Source organism: Nesoenas mayeri (assembly GCF_963082525.1).
Source record: "Nesoenas mayeri genome assembly, chromosome: 6".
In the NCBI taxonomy this organism is placed as follows: Eukaryota; Metazoa; Chordata; class Aves; order Columbiformes; family Columbidae; genus Nesoenas; species Nesoenas mayeri.
The window spans coordinates 2,670,621-2,685,694 of NC_137545.1; the positions used below are offsets into that span (position 1 = coordinate 2,670,621).

General features: G+C 43.1%; 1 protein-coding gene and 1 pseudogene across 2 annotated transcripts in view; both read left to right on the forward strand.

Moving 5' to 3' along the window:
* The window catches only part of LOC308041719 (cytochrome P450 20A1-like), a 136,367-nt pseudogene that overhangs the window by 55,438 nt on the left and 65,855 nt on the right, over nt 1-15,074 (forward strand). The window lies entirely within an intron of this gene.
* The window catches only part of LOC308041678 (neurobeachin-like protein 1), a gene marked incomplete at its 5' end in the record, with an annotated part of 58,659 nt that overhangs the window by 2,738 nt on the left and 40,847 nt on the right, over nt 1-15,074 (forward strand). Inside the window, 9 exons of the mRNA XM_080346586.1 lie at nt 3,667-3,714; nt 5,216-5,522; nt 6,496-6,602; nt 9,191-9,277; nt 10,718-10,801; nt 11,574-11,672; nt 11,780-12,360; nt 14,022-14,154; nt 14,755-14,874. Coding sequence (XP_080202712.1) covers nt 3,667-3,714; nt 5,216-5,522; nt 6,496-6,602; nt 9,191-9,277; nt 10,718-10,801; nt 11,574-11,672; nt 11,780-12,360; nt 14,022-14,154; nt 14,755-14,874 — 1,566 coding nt within the window. The remainder of the gene's footprint in view (nt 1-3,666; nt 3,715-5,215; nt 5,523-6,495; nt 6,603-9,190; nt 9,278-10,717; nt 10,802-11,573; nt 11,673-11,779; nt 12,361-14,021; nt 14,155-14,754; nt 14,875-15,074) is intronic.

Sequence of the window (15,074 nt, forward strand, 5' to 3'; positions counted from 1 at the left end):
CAGCTGTCTCTATGGAAATTCTGTTCTGGAGGCCAGCTCTGTCACACAAGTGCCCATTGCCTGTCCCTGCCTGCAGTCACAGGGCTGACACGCAGGAGGACATTGACCAAGCTGCCAGAGCACTCAGGTCTTACACCAATACAAGGGATTAGAAGGAGAGTGTGGGAGTGGAAAGAGAATAGCCCTTAAGACCAAGCATTGGTGCTCCTTGGCAGTGCTGACATGCTGGACTCTTTTCCCCTTCTCTCATGCACACAGGAACTGTGGCTGTAAAAAAAAAAAAAAACCTAAAACAAAACCTTAGAGGAAGCATCATAGCATTAAAAAAAAAAAATCTTGAACTTATTTCAATACACAGAGAGCACCTCTCCTCATTTCTGCAGCCATTCAGTCAGAAAATAAAAGCGGAAAGTGAGTAACAAATGGGATGATAACATTATTACAATTAAAAGAACAAAAACTACTACAACAAAAAAAGGCTGGGTCTGCAATGATTTACACTACAACTGTTATGCAGAAGATGATGAACAGTTTAAAGCTTCAGAAAAAAGATCCAGTCATCACTTTCCACAGGGCATCCTTGAGCTCCTGGTTCCTCATGCTGTAGATTAGGAGGTTCACTGCTGGAGGAACTACTGAGTACAGAAGTGTCACCACCAGGTCCAGGGATGGGGAGGAGAAGAAGAAGGGCTTCAGGTAGGCAAACACAGCAGTGCTGGTGAACACAAAGACCACAGCCAGGTGAGGGAGGCAGGTGGAAAAGGCTTTGTGCCACCCCTGCTCAGAGGGGATCCTCAGCACAGCCCTGAAGATCTGCACATAGGACACCACAATGAACACAACAAATCCAAATTCTAGGAAAAAAACTAAACACACTAAGTCAAACTTCTCTGAAGCAAGAATGTGAGCAGGAGAGCTTAAGGACTGAGGGGATTTCACAGAAGAACTGGTCCACAGCATTGCCCTTGCACAGTGGCAGTGAAAATGTATTGGCCGTGTGCAGCACAGCATTGAGAAACCCACTGGCCCAGGCAACTGCTGCCATGTGGACACAAGCTCTGCTGCCCAGGAGGGTCCCGTAGTGCAGGGGTTTGCAGATGGCAACGTAGCAGTCGCAGGACATGACAGTGAGAAGAAAAAACTCTACTGTAGCACAGAAAAAGAAAAAAAAATACCTGTATAGTATTGGATGTCAGAAACACTCAGCATTTCTGCTGCACTCGGGGAGAACAGAGCAGGTCCTGAGAGGCAGGAGCATGATCTGTGACCTAGTGCAGAATGAGGGGAGCTGGTCTGTCCCCCTGTCTTGCTCCAGCTGCCCTGGGCTGGCACCTTTCTGAGATGGAGGCTGATCACACTCCCATGTTACCCTGAAAAGCCACCAGGCACTGCTGAGAGCAGAGGAATCCACCTCAGACCATAACAAGCCTCACCCTTTCCTAATATCTCAGTATCCTACGTATAGCCCACGACACACATGGCTCATCTCACAAACCCAACAGCATTTTCTCTGTCGTAGCATCTCGGTGCTTCTCCATGGGGGTTTCAGATGACACGAAGATGCTGTAGGACAGGTTTGCATCCTGGAGGGAAGCTCACGGCTTGGAAGGAAACTTCAAGGACAGAGCCAAGTGTTCTAATAACGACATTTGATTAAGGGAGACTCAGCCCATTTCCCAGCCCCAGAGACTGCATTGCTCACAGACCCATAGATCAGAGGAAAGCTGGGACACATGTTCCCATGGACACACCTGCAGGAAAGGACCCACAAGATCAGACTGTGACTCTGCAGCTGAAACTGCCATCCCCAGAGAGCCTGACAGCAAGAACAGGATCACAGCAACAGAACACAGAGCAGTGGAACAAGAAGGAAAATGCAGTGAGGGTGGGTGTGCGAGAGGCCAGGGCAGAGGCAGCCGGGCATTCAGACAGCATCACCCTTCCCCATCTGTGCATCCACCTCCCAGACACCAACCTTGCTGGGCAGCTGCTCTCAGCCCCTGTGCTCTGCAGAGGAACTGGAGCTCTGGCTGCACAGGAGCTGGTTCGTGCCTTGGAGCCCCCGGCCCTGAGGGCAGAGGCTTTACTGGGGGGGAGAGGGGGCGAGGGGGCTGCTCAGAGGCAGGATCTGCACTGCAGGGGAGCATATCACAGTATCACAGTATGTTTGGGATTGGAAGGGACCTCAAAAGATCATCCAGTCCAATCCCCCTGCTGGAGCAGGAACGCCCAGGTGAGGTCGCACAGGAACATGTCCAGGCGGGTTTTGAATGTCTGCAGGGAAGGAGACTCCACAACCCTCCTGGGCAGCCTGTTCCAGTGCTCTGTCACCCTCACTGAGAAGAAGTTTTTTCTCAAATTTAAGTGGAACCTCTTGTGTTGCAGCTTGATCCCATTACCCCTTGTCCTATCATTGTTTGCCACCGAGAAGAGCCTGGCTCCATCCTCGTGGCACTCACCCTTTATACATTTATAAGCATTAATAAGGTCACCTCTCAGTCTCCTCTTCTCCAAACTAAAGAGACACAGCTCCCTCAGCCTTTCTTCAGAAGGGAAATGCTCCACTCCCTTAATCATCTTTGTTGCCCATATGGAGTTTTCTGTGTTTTCCATGCAACAACATTTCTGGTTTTGGTTTCTTCTCCTTCCCAGATCACATCCCTGATTCCTGGAGATTTTCCTCCTGGGGGATGTTTCCCTGTACCATGTCTTTTCCCTCTCAGTGCTCGCTGACCCCATCCCAACCTCTTGGCACTCACCCTGGCCCTACAGAAATCTGCCTGTTTGCAGGGCACTGCCTGGCAGCATCTTCCTGTTTGCAGGCCTGAAAACTGGATGGGTCAGCTTAAGCATAACAGGTGCAGCAAAGTTGATGCTGGTTCTGCATAGGCAGAGGAGAGGCTGAAGGCATGTCAGGGTTCCCTTGAAAGACCTGCTGACCACTCAGTTGCAGTTGATGAGTCTTAAGCATTTGTTTAAAATTAAGAGCTCCCTTTCTATTTCTCACCACCCATTCCCCAGGAGTAGGAGTCTGAAAACACAGACTCAGGGAAGTTCCTAATCTTTATAGTACTCCTTGTCTTAATCTTCTCCTTGAAACCTCCTGTTGCAAATATTCTGCACCTGAGCTGGAAGTGTGAGCTTCTCCCCACAGCACTGTGGGGATCTCCCTGGGCAGGCTGAGTGCTGACCCTGGAAGGCGGCAGAGTCCCTGTCCCGGCACAGCCCTGGGGTGCAGGGACCCTGCTCTGCAGCACAGCCCTGGGCACCCCTGGGTGCTCACCTTGCAATCACCCTCAGCAGAAGATGCCATCATGCCTGTCCCTGTGAGAGGGCAGCAGGGAAGCCCTGCTCTGGAGCACGTTCTTCTCTTCAACAGAAATACTGTGAGAGAACCTGACAGATCCTGTAAACTGGGGGATGCACCAGCTTTAGGAGATCCCTCCAGTAACCACATCTGCATTTTCCTGCAGCCAGAGACTTACTATGTTAGAATCGTGAAGAAATTTCTCTCAGTGAGCCCTCAGCAACCTACCACCCTACATTGCCTTTAACCTCTCTCTGCCTGGCTCCTCTCCCCTCCCTGCTGCATGTGCAGAGGAGCTGCTCCTGGGCAGAGGTGTCTCTCTGCAGCGCTGCCGCTTCCATGAGCTCCCTCTGTGCCAGGAGCCCAGCCCAGCTCAGCTCTTTGGAGCTATTGTGGCTGGTGGTCAGGTAAGGATGTTCTGAAATCTTTTCAGCTGCTGAAGCCTCCAGATGCCTGTTCATTGTTTAAGGTTTATAAATACCCTATTACCCATAAATGAGAAGAATTTGTTATTGACTATGAATTTGTCTTACGAAGTTTGGGGACATTCTGTGCAGTAGTATCTAAATGCTAAAAGCTAGGTCCTGCTTTCAAATAACCGTAGCCATTTGCTGTCTACAGTAACTACACATTCATATGAACTTACTGTAATATTTTTGTATCATGAAGAAAAACGTGGGTAACTAGATTAGGAGTCTCCACCTGCAAAGGTGCACATTTGGAATCAGCACATGCTGGAAGTAAGCTGTTCCAGAAAGAGCCACAGGGCCTTTAGAGCTTGGAAGCTGTTGAAAATCTTTGGAAAAACGGGAAGCAAAGAGCATGTTTCTCTGGCTGCAGTGCAGCGCGGGCAGGTAAAAGGCTGAGAGCCGCAGTTTGAATCCAGCTCCCTAGAGAAGGCCGGGAGTCCCTGCTGAGGCTTCTTAAAGGTTCTGTGAGGCTGGGCTCCTGCCCCAGATTTGAGTTGGCCCTGACCCTGTGCAGGCCAGGAAGAGAAGTGAGGGAAATGCACTCGGGACACAGAGAAATGTTTACCAATTATTATGTTCTTTTCAAAAATTTTGAAGTATTATTAATCTCTTGATGTAAAATGAAAATTCAAGCGAAGATTTACCTAGAATTAGCAGTTTATCAAGGCTACCTTATTAGAATTTTATAACATGCATTTAAATTGTACTTCCTTTTCCCTATAAGCATTCTCATTGAAAAAGGAAGCATAGTTAAGTGAACAAGATGGGGTGCATTTCATCTGTAGCCATCAATATAATCCAAGTAGAATGTTTCCTATTTAGTTAACAATTACAGGGCATTAAGAGACATAATGCATGTTCACAGAATGTCAGGGGTTGAAGGGCCCTGGAAAGCTCATCCAGTGCAATCCCCCCATGGAGCAGGAACACCCAGATGAGGTTACACAGGAAGGTGTCCAGGCGGGTTGGAATGTCTGCACAGAAGGAGACTCCACAACCCCCCTGGGCAGCCTGGGCCAGGCTCTGCCACCCTCACCGGGAACAAGTTTCTTCTCATCTTTAAGTGGAACCTCTTGTGTTCCAGTTTCTACCCATTGCCCCTTGTCCTGTCACTGGTTGTCACCAGAAGAGCCTGGCTCCATCCCCCTGACACTCCCCCTTTCCATATTGATGCCCATGAATGAGTCCCGCCTCAGTCTCCTCTTGTCCAGCTCCAGAGCCCCAGCTCCCTCAGCCTTTCCTCACACGGGAGATGCTCCACTCCCTGCAGCATCTTGGTGGCTGCGCTGGACTCTCTCCAGCAGTTCCCTGTCCTGCTGGAACTGAGGGGCCACAACTGGACACAATATCCCAGATGTTCCATGATTTGGATAACTCAGATTGAAACTGCTGGTTTGATTGTATTTCTTCCTTTATTGTTTTTACCTGTGGGTTTCAGAGGAACGCTCTTCAAGCAGTATCTCCTGCCACCATGGAGGTGTTGATGCGTGTTCTGGCCGACTGTGACAGCTGGGATGACAGGAGCCCCGAGGAGGTGAGCAGGAAGGCAGAGCTGACTCTGCAGTGCCTGACAGAAGTTGTCCATATCCTCCTGACCAGCAGTTCTGACCAGCGGCAAGTGGAGACAAGCACAATATTGGAGAACTATTTCAAGTTGCTTAATTCAGACCATTCAGCTTTACCTAATCCCAGGCGATGCAGGCAGTGGGAAAGCAGGTTCATAGCACTGCAGATCCAAATGCTGAGTAAGTACTCAATTGTGCAGTTCCTTTAAACATCTCTTGATAACTCTGAAACAAGCAATGATTGAACCGTGATAGTAGTATGACTGAATGTTCCACTAAAAACATTGACTTGGAGAAGCAATTGAAATATTTTGCATATGTCGTCATTGACATTACTTCAGATCTATTCTTATTTAATCATTCACTACAAAAAACAACACAAGAAACCATATTGAATTGCTGCCATTTAACCAGAGCATCAAGGTTCACAGACTGCCCATCTCAATTTTAAAAACAGCAAAACAACCCAAAAAACCAACAACTTTTGCCAGGCAATAGCTATTACTGATCAGCACCTTAGTAATGGCAGAATAAGATGGGTCTGTACTGAAAGGCCCATGTGGTGGCTGTTTTGTGATTGTTCGCCTTTAAATGGCATTGTTGTAAACATTGGCCAAAGGTGATGGTCTGAAACACTTGGGTTTAAGTCATTGGATAAGGATTTGGATTTTTTCCACTTTGTTCCCAATGGGTAATAGAAATAAAGGTATTTCTTTTCACAAACTTCCAAGAAAACTGAGGAATAGTACCAAGGCAATGAAGAATGCTTACAATATATAAGGCTGCTGTAGAATGCACAGTAATGGCTTGATGAGAAAGCGAGCATTTGTGTTTTAAATAAAAGACCTGCTGCTTATGTACTCACAAATGGCGGTAACTCTAAACAGAGCCCCAAAGCAATCCAAGATATTTGGCAGCTCAATTTTTCTCTAGGTATAGTAGGTAACGTGATAATTTTTACAGCATCAAAACATTTAGCTTTAGGTCTAGCACTCTGTGCTTCAAATACACATAATTCTTTATCAAAGAATTCACAGCACAGTTCGTTATACATTTTTTTTTCTTCATATTTATTATGTAACGTGCAGAAAAAATGCTTGATGGATTTGGGAAGTGTTTTGTCTTTGATGCCAGTTCTATTTTAATTTTATAGATACCATCACAGCCATGTTAGACTGCACAGATAGGCCTGTTCTGCAGGCGATTTTCCTTAACAGTAACTGCTTTGAGCATCTCATTCGACTGTTGCAGAACTGCAAGGTAAATTTTCCCTTATCAGCAAATTTTTAACAAAATCTCTCCTCTGGTATTGCAGATATATTCATTACCTTTGTGTCTTCTGTCTGAATTAGATGCAATTTTATAGTGTCTACATACTGGAAGTAAAACTTTGGATCAATTAGTGCCACTAGTGCCATGAAAGTTCTGAAAGATCCAAGTTACTTTAAAATCTTTTTGTCGTTATTGTTGTTGTTATGAGGGTTATTTTGTGTGTGTGGTTTTGTTTGGTTGGTTTTGGTTTTAACGTTCTGTCACTGGATTGCTAGGGAGTCCCAGGTGCTGCCAGGTGGAGGTGTGAATTCTAATTTCAGAGGGATATTGTTCTATTTTTAAAAAAAGACCTTGCCAATGTGCCTTTAAGCATTTCAAAATATTTGGGTCTTGTGTAGCTGACATAAAACATGAGCTCAAGCTGTTACAAATGTTCTTCAATTGTTCTTCTCCGTAGGATTAGTGTTTACATAGATGTTGTGTTTTCATCTCAGTCCCAGATGGTCATATTATAATATGCAAGCTATAGTGTCTTCCAGTAATTGCTTCATGGCTTCATAGATGTCATTTTTCCCTGTGCCAAAGGACGTAGCTGTGATGTAACTCTGTGGAATATTTGATTTCTCTTTTTGTGATATGTTGGTCACATAGCTCTTTTGAGCTCTTCTAATGCTAGATAATTTAATGGTAGCTACAGTATGCAATTTGATTCAAATCCATTTAGATTTTTGGATTAGAACATAGTGCAGTGATATATTAGAAATAAATGTGCTTGGATTATGTTTTAGCTGTAGTTATAATCAGTGGCAGAATGCCAACTGACTTGAAGTGTTTTGAATACTGTATGTGGTTTTTAATCTTCTCGTGAAAATACATTGCTTGACCTTTCCATTCTCCTCTGTTTAGAAGTCTGTGCCTATTTTTGTACTGACCTTGTACTCCATAAGAAATGTATTTTTTAGTTTCTTCCTAAATTATCAAGCAGTGCGATGTTTACCTATTTATGGAGACTCTGTTCCTGCTCTCATATGAACAAGTTGTGGAATTTAAGAAAGCAGGAACAGCTACGCTATCTTTGCAGCTTGCTCCTTTATTTTTATTCTGCCTATGTACACTCTTCTAAGGGTTTTTCCGGTGATAGTTTCACATATTACTGTGATTGGACATCAGTGCTGCCAGTTTGCTACATAGTGGGTTTTTTTAACCTTTTACAGTCAAAATATCCCCAAAGATGAGAAGTGTGGAGAGGGTGAAGGCTGGGAAGTCGTGTGTCTTTTCCAATATACTTGTATCTGCATTCTTTTTCAAAGCCAAATAGGGAAGATGAATTTAGCTGTGCAATTAGGATTTCTCCTTATTAGCTGGGAGTAGATACCCTCTTTCTAGATCTTTTTCTTTACCTATGAAACTTTTGCTACTGGATTCACCAGCAAGCAGTGTAAAGTGCAGTTCTGCAGCTCCACAGTCAGCAAGAAGAGTCCAGATATGGATCTGGATCTCAGGAAGCTGATGGATCTGCAGCAAATGTGACGTGCAAGAAACTTCCATGGAAAGGAAGGGGTGACGAAAATCCATACCGCTATATCTGCTATAGAAATCCCAGAGAACTTGGGGTATTTGGGGCCATACTTGTAGTCATACTTCCTAGTTCTTTGCATCTTTTTTCTCTTTCATATTTGCTGTTTTTAAGGCTTATGAGCAAACTGTATTCCCTTAATTATGCTCTAGGGTTAGAGATCTGCACAACAGCCTTTTGAAACTGCTCGGTTAAGTTTTGATGATCTGAATGTTGCTTTTTCCTGCAACATCCAAAAGAGGGACGGTACTTTGGAGGTACCAGGAGGTGCTTATCATATACTGAGGGTCATTCAATAAGCTGCTTTGTTGGGCCTGAATCTTTTCTCATCGCCTAAACTCTCTTAAAGGTCGAACTTTGATCAAAGCACAATGACCTCTAGCAATATGGCTGGTTAAAAAAAATATTCTTTTCTGAACAGCTTTAAAATAGAAGAATTAAAACCATCTGGGCATTGTAATACAAGTTTATGCGTCCATTTTACATGTGTTATCAGAATTGAAGTAACCCATGTGAATTTTTTTTTCATATGTCTGTGTCTGCTTCCCTTTGTTCTTATTTCTGATTGTTAATGTTATAATCCTCTGAGGCATGTTATTGTTATTCTGCCATATTAGGTGCCCTTGACCGTGAAGTACCTTTCAAAATGACTTGTGTTTCTAACTATGTGCTTTCACACCTATGTAAGTCCAAGTAGTATCTTGAGTGTTGTTCTTCTGTTTCTTGTGATTTATGGAAGTTGATTTCTCAGGTTGTTCCTCGTCAGAGAGACTGTCTAGCACATAATGGAACAAAATGTATGAGGAAAAAGAAGTATTGTTCCTTTTTTTTAACTATTCAGCGAAAATACAGATTAATGGAGGATTGTGTCTCACCGGTGTGAGAATTCTTCTTTTCGGTGTGTATGTGAAATACAAGTCCAAGGCAGCCTCCACAGGTTTGGCTGCGGGTAACTGTTTAATGCAATTATATGCATTATTTTTGTCTCTGTTTCTACCAGCTGTTTTTAAATGCTAACAATAAAGTGGCAGACAAGAGTGAGAAAGACCTTGCCAACAAATTACTGACAGAAATGAATGAGGACCAGGTACCTACCTAACCTGTCTTTTGCTCCAGTTGAACTCAAGATACAATCACAGGAGAACTGATTCTTGTGCTTCACCTTAACCATCTTCTTTAAGCCTTCTGCAGCAAGATGAACTTGTGTTGCTGCATGCATCAGTATTTCCTGTCTCTGGAAAATAATTCTTCTGAATAACAGATTGAAATCAACCTCAGTTTTGTTCATCTGCTTCAAATTGCAGATATTTGCAATAGCTTGAGCCTCACTTATGCTTTTATTAAGGAAAAGGTGAAGTACATAAATGGAATCCAAATGAATTCTATCAACCTGGTGGTGATTTTTTTCCCCCTCCCTTTCCTCTTTTTTTGCTTCTTTGTCTCAGCACTGTGGTGGTTTGGATTCTGGGGCCTTGTTTGTGAATCTCAATGGTTGTATTTGATGTCCTGATTCTTTGCTTGTCATCAAGAACAGATGTTCACAGAACAATGGACAGGCTGAATCAGGGAGGTAGGAATAGCCTGTTGCTTTAATTTTCCCCAAATATCGTGGAAAGTTTCAAGTGCAAATTGTTGTTGTATTAATTTTATAGTAGAATGATTTGTTCTAATTAAAAATGTAAAGAAATGCTAAATACAAGGTATAGTAATCTACAAACTGTGATTCTAACGAATAGCTTTGGCTTTTTTAGAAACGCAGGGTGACACTCTAGCCACATGTAAATGTTTCTTCACATCTAACACGATCTTCAATTCTTGATACTTCGTTTTCAAAATATGTCTGATACGCATATATTTCAGAGATGATGAAACAGATTTTGTTTGCCCAGTTTGGCTAATTAGGTTTACTGATGGATGTGAAACAGTGCTCTGACATTTTTGTCCTTAAAACCACCATGAAAATATCAATGTGAACAAGAATGATAGAAAAAACCCTCAAAAGATAAGTTAAATTGGAAAAAGAGATCGTGGTCAATGCGATGAGGGCAGGGGTGAGGCAGCCCCCTTGCTGTGCTGGTGTGCCTTCTCTCTTCTAATTTGTGTGTGCGCTGCACTGGTGTGTAGGGACTCGGAAGGAAAAGACGACGCTTTATTTGAGCTGGCGGTGCCTGGTTGTCCAGCAGCACACACACACACATGCTGCAAGGGGTTTCCTAGTTTGTTTTCCTCCCTCCCTCTTGAGGTTGTCCATTAGCCGCATGAGGAAAACTTGTTTGTCCGTAAGAATATTTGAAGAGTGATGTGTGTTGTAAATGCCTCTCTCATCTCGAAGTGTGTGCCTAGTTGTCTATTGTTATGTACTTCTGTGTAGACCTTGGGCTTATAAAATCTTGACTGCTGGAAAGATGATTTTGGAAGCATGTTAGCGAGCTCTTGGTTTCCCTCCTGGCAGGAGGACACCGTATAGATTTTGGAGCTGAACTCTCTTTGTGCATTTGTATATAACTTCTGTACCTGCTGCTTTCAGGTGTTTCAGGGCCACCTGGACCGCTTGGCAGTGTCAACCATTCAAGCCCTCACTGCAGTCATGCACAAGTCTCCAGCTGCTAAGGTAACAGTATCTATGAGAGGTCTGCTTGCAGGAGGCTTCTTGATCTTGTTCCCAGTTAGTGTTTTTATCACCGTATCTTGATGAACCTTGCTAATGAAGGTGTGCGGATTATGGTCATACGTTCCTGCCAGATTGGAATAGCTGATTAACATCCCTTATCCCTTTATTTGTGTCCAAAGGCTGGACATTGACCCATCTTTCTATCAGAAGTAGAAGGTCAGAGCGTTAATGGCAGTTGGAACCTGTGTAAAGGAATTGCATGGTTACTTGCCCCAAGAACCTGTGGGGTAGAATTAGCTTTTAGGAAAACTTCCTTAGAACACTTTCTAATTTTTGAAGTGTTTAGAATGGGTAGTTTTTAATCAAGCTGGTCTAGGAAAACCTTTCACTCAAAAATTAATGTCTGAATACTTCTAATTCTCAATGTAATCATTTCATGGTGTAGTTTGCATTAGAAAAATAAAGCTGTTAGTATTTTGTGATAGAATTAACATTTTGCTTATAGCAAAGGAATTATGTTATAGGTAATTATTAAAATATAACTTTGATCTTTTACTTGTTTATCTGCATGCTGCAGTGAGATCCTTCTCATCTGCGGCATGCTGGCCATCACAAAGTGGACATGATCAAAAAGAGACTGCTAGCCTGTAAACGTCTTTCTTGCATTCTAATTATTTTGTATCTAGTATTGTATTAAATTAGAACCTGCTGCAGTAGATGAGCAATTTGTGTCCGTTTTATTTGTTAGTGAGACTGGGATTTTTATCCTCAGGAGGTCTTCAAGGAGAGGATTGGTTATGCGCACATATATGAGGTACTAAAGTCACTGGGTCAGCCCTCACGAGAATTGCTGGAAGAACTCATGAATATGGTGAGACGTGCTTGCTTTGAATGCTAAAATGCTTACATATTTTCAAGCTTTCGTCCTCTGGCTCTATTTTATTGTATTTCATGTCTGAGTTCTCTGCTGGTTTTCAGGCTGTTGAAGGTGACCACATGGCTGTTGGGATGCTTGGCATTAGTAACGTCCAGCCCTTATTGCTGCTTATCCAGTGGCTTCCAGAACTAGAATCACACGACCTGCAGATTTTCATCTCAAATTGGTTGAGGCTAATCTGCTGTATTAACAGACAGAGTCGCGCCACGTGTGTCAATGCGAACATGGTCATCCGGATCATTGAGACGCTAAATTCCCACTCAGCGCTCCATTGTACTTGCGCAGAGAACTTGATTGCCCTTCTGGGCTCTTTGGGGAGCCAGTCAATGGGCTCAGAAGAACTGCTTCAACTCATACGGCTCCTGAGGACTGAGGAACCAAAACAAGCTCACCCGTACGTTGTTCCAACCATGCGAGCCATTCTGGCGATGGCACGGAAGCAGGGCATGGCCAGTGCCTTGCAGTACTTCAACCTGAACCACAGCATGGCCGGAATTGCTGTTCCATCAATTCATAAGTGGCCAGGCTCTGCGTTTTCTTTCAACGCTTGGCTCTGCCTTGACCAGGACCGGGTGGACCCCAGCATGACCAGCAAAAGTGGCAAGAGGAAGCAACTCTATAGGTATAGTTACTATAACTGCTTGAACAGCACGAATCTGGGTCAGCTCTTCCCTGTGGCATATGGTTCCCTATGACATGTGGTACTCCTGTTTATCTTCATAGAATGCGATATGTGGCGCTTGGTTTGTGAAAAGGAGCAGTGTCATCTGTCACCAGAGCAAGGCTGTGTTACAGAAACAAGCTTGTAGTTTCTCAGTTTGTAATGTTTCAACTCCAAATTGTATTAAGGTTCATAGCTCAACCAGAAAAAAAAAAAGAGCTAAAAAACCCACACTCCAAAAGAGAGCAGCCTTCCCATTGTGTCCTGTAAAGGTGATGAAGTGCGTTTCCTATATTAGAGTGCAACAAAAGGACACCCTCATTTGCTTAAGTAGCAGTCACTGACGCAGATGGTTCTCAGTGTAATTTCTCTTTCTAGGTACTAGCCTTCAGCAGCAAACAAAATGCAAAAGGGGAGAATACCAGCTGAAGAGTCTTTTGCTCCCTTCAGTCCATTTTACTGCACAGCAGTTTCAAGGGAAATGTTGAAGAATGCAATTCTAGTCGTAACAGAATTGGTATTTTCAAACCCCCTGTGTCTTAGAGTGTTACTTCTGCTTATCAGTAACCACAGAGGCAGGTGGAGACCCCTTGGATTTGCATGGCTGCCCTGTGTGTTTGGGTAGCAGAGTCCCACTGCAGTTCTGAAGTAGACTGTAGTTCTAGAAAATTGCAGTGGAATTGCCCTGCAAAGTAAAAAAGCTGTGATTGGATTTCCATGCGATGCTATTATACCAATATCTGACTGCTTTTCTGTCATTTTATGTACAATTTTGAAGACATCATTCTAGTTTTGGGAATCTAGAACAGTAGTGCATTGAAATGAATAATAATTTTAAAAGGAAATGTTTAAATATTCCAGTTTCAGCTTGAAATGCTAAACACAGAACTAAATCTAAATAATTAAAATTTGATCTAGCTGGTATGTTTTACAGTGTTTCACTGTAAGATAGCTTATATCTGTTGAGGTTGCCTGTAATATTCACGTGCTCTGTGTGTGTATGTGTGGTTTTTATTGATAGATGCAGATGTTTGATAGTGCAGTAGTTAAAGCACCCGCTTGGAATACTGATGCCTAAGGGTGTGTAGCAGGTTTTGATAGCTGTTCAAAATGTATATATAGTTTTTCGTACTCAAGTGCTTAAAAATTGGAAGGTTTCTCAATATTGGCAGCTCTACCAGGGGCTGTCAGACACAATTTCGCTGATAGAAAACAGCAGAGGTTGCAGGCCAGTCTGTTTATTACAATATTGTAGCTTCCAGAGTCTGCAGCGGGCAGGACTTTGCAGCAGAACCAGCTTGAGCTGTGTGGGTCAAACTGAAGCATTATTTGTTGGGACCAGGGTTATGTTCTCAAGTAAAAGATGGATGCTACAAGCTGCTCTGCGAGCTTTGTGGATCACCTTTTAGCCTGCATGTCCTGTGCCTTGGGGTCCCTCCTATGAGGCACTTCTTCGTCTTGTTTTTTCTGGAATAATAGTAGGAGCCAGTCAAGTAGTAGATATTGGACCAGTGACAACGACTCAAGTTGGTTTGCTCCTTACTGAATGTACTGTTAGGTGATTTCCAGTAGTGTTGATGAAGTAAGTACTTGATTGTGTGTTTTGTTGTCTTTTTCTTTAGCTTTTTCACAGGAAGTGGCATGGGGTTTGAAGCATTTATTACATGCTCTGGGGTACTGGTGGTTGCAGTTTGCACAAAGAGGGAATATGCAACAGTGATGCTGCCTGACCATTGTTTTTTTGATTCTCTCTGGGTAAGATTTGATACTGAAAACCTCTTTGTTCAGGATAGTGCTGATAGCTCAGAAGTCAAAGTCCTTTTTTTTTTGGTTGTTTTACAAATGGTCTATTTTATTGTATTTAAATAATTCATTGCATAAGAACAGACCTAATATCTAATAATGCAAGCAATTTCCATGTAGTTTAGTGATTGATTGAGCTAAGTTATGGCTATGTTATTAGCTATTTGTTATTGATAAGCTGGTGACAGCATTGTGCTTAGAGATCTTTTTAACATGCAGAATTCTTTTTTATTAAATTATAACAAGCATAGGTGGCTGCGGTGCTATGTAATTTGATAAAATGTGCTCCTTTGTTTCTTCCTTGCCTTTTTCTACTCCCATACTTAAGCACTAATGTGAAAGAGCTGTATCTCTCTCCCTTCAAAAACCTGTTTGCATGTAAACTACTTTAAAATGGAAGCAGCTGACAGGTGGTCTTATCTTGTTGTTGTTTTGGATTTATTCTCTTAAGTGATTTCCTCACCAGATTAGCAGAGCTGAAGTTGAATAGTACCATACAGTCATCTCACTGCTTTTTAATAATGACCTCCTTACTTTATGTTGCTTAACCAGCACAACGTAACTATTGTTCACATGCCTGGCAAGAGGCCCTTTGGTCAGAGCCTCGTGTACATCTACGTCAACGGGCAGCAGAAGGTCTCTGCCCCACTTCGATTCCCTGCCATAAATGAAGTAAGTTCAGCTTCTGAGTCATGCCCTGTCCCGACGTGCTCTCGTGGAACACTGAGAACATAGTTGGCTTTTTTCATTTTGGAAATTGTGTAAGAGCTTAAGATAGCTTAGCCTACTGCTAATAAACTACTGTTCAACTTTGGACAGTGTCCAGAGTATCAATTTGGAATATAACCATTCATTGTTGCTTGTTTAGTCAT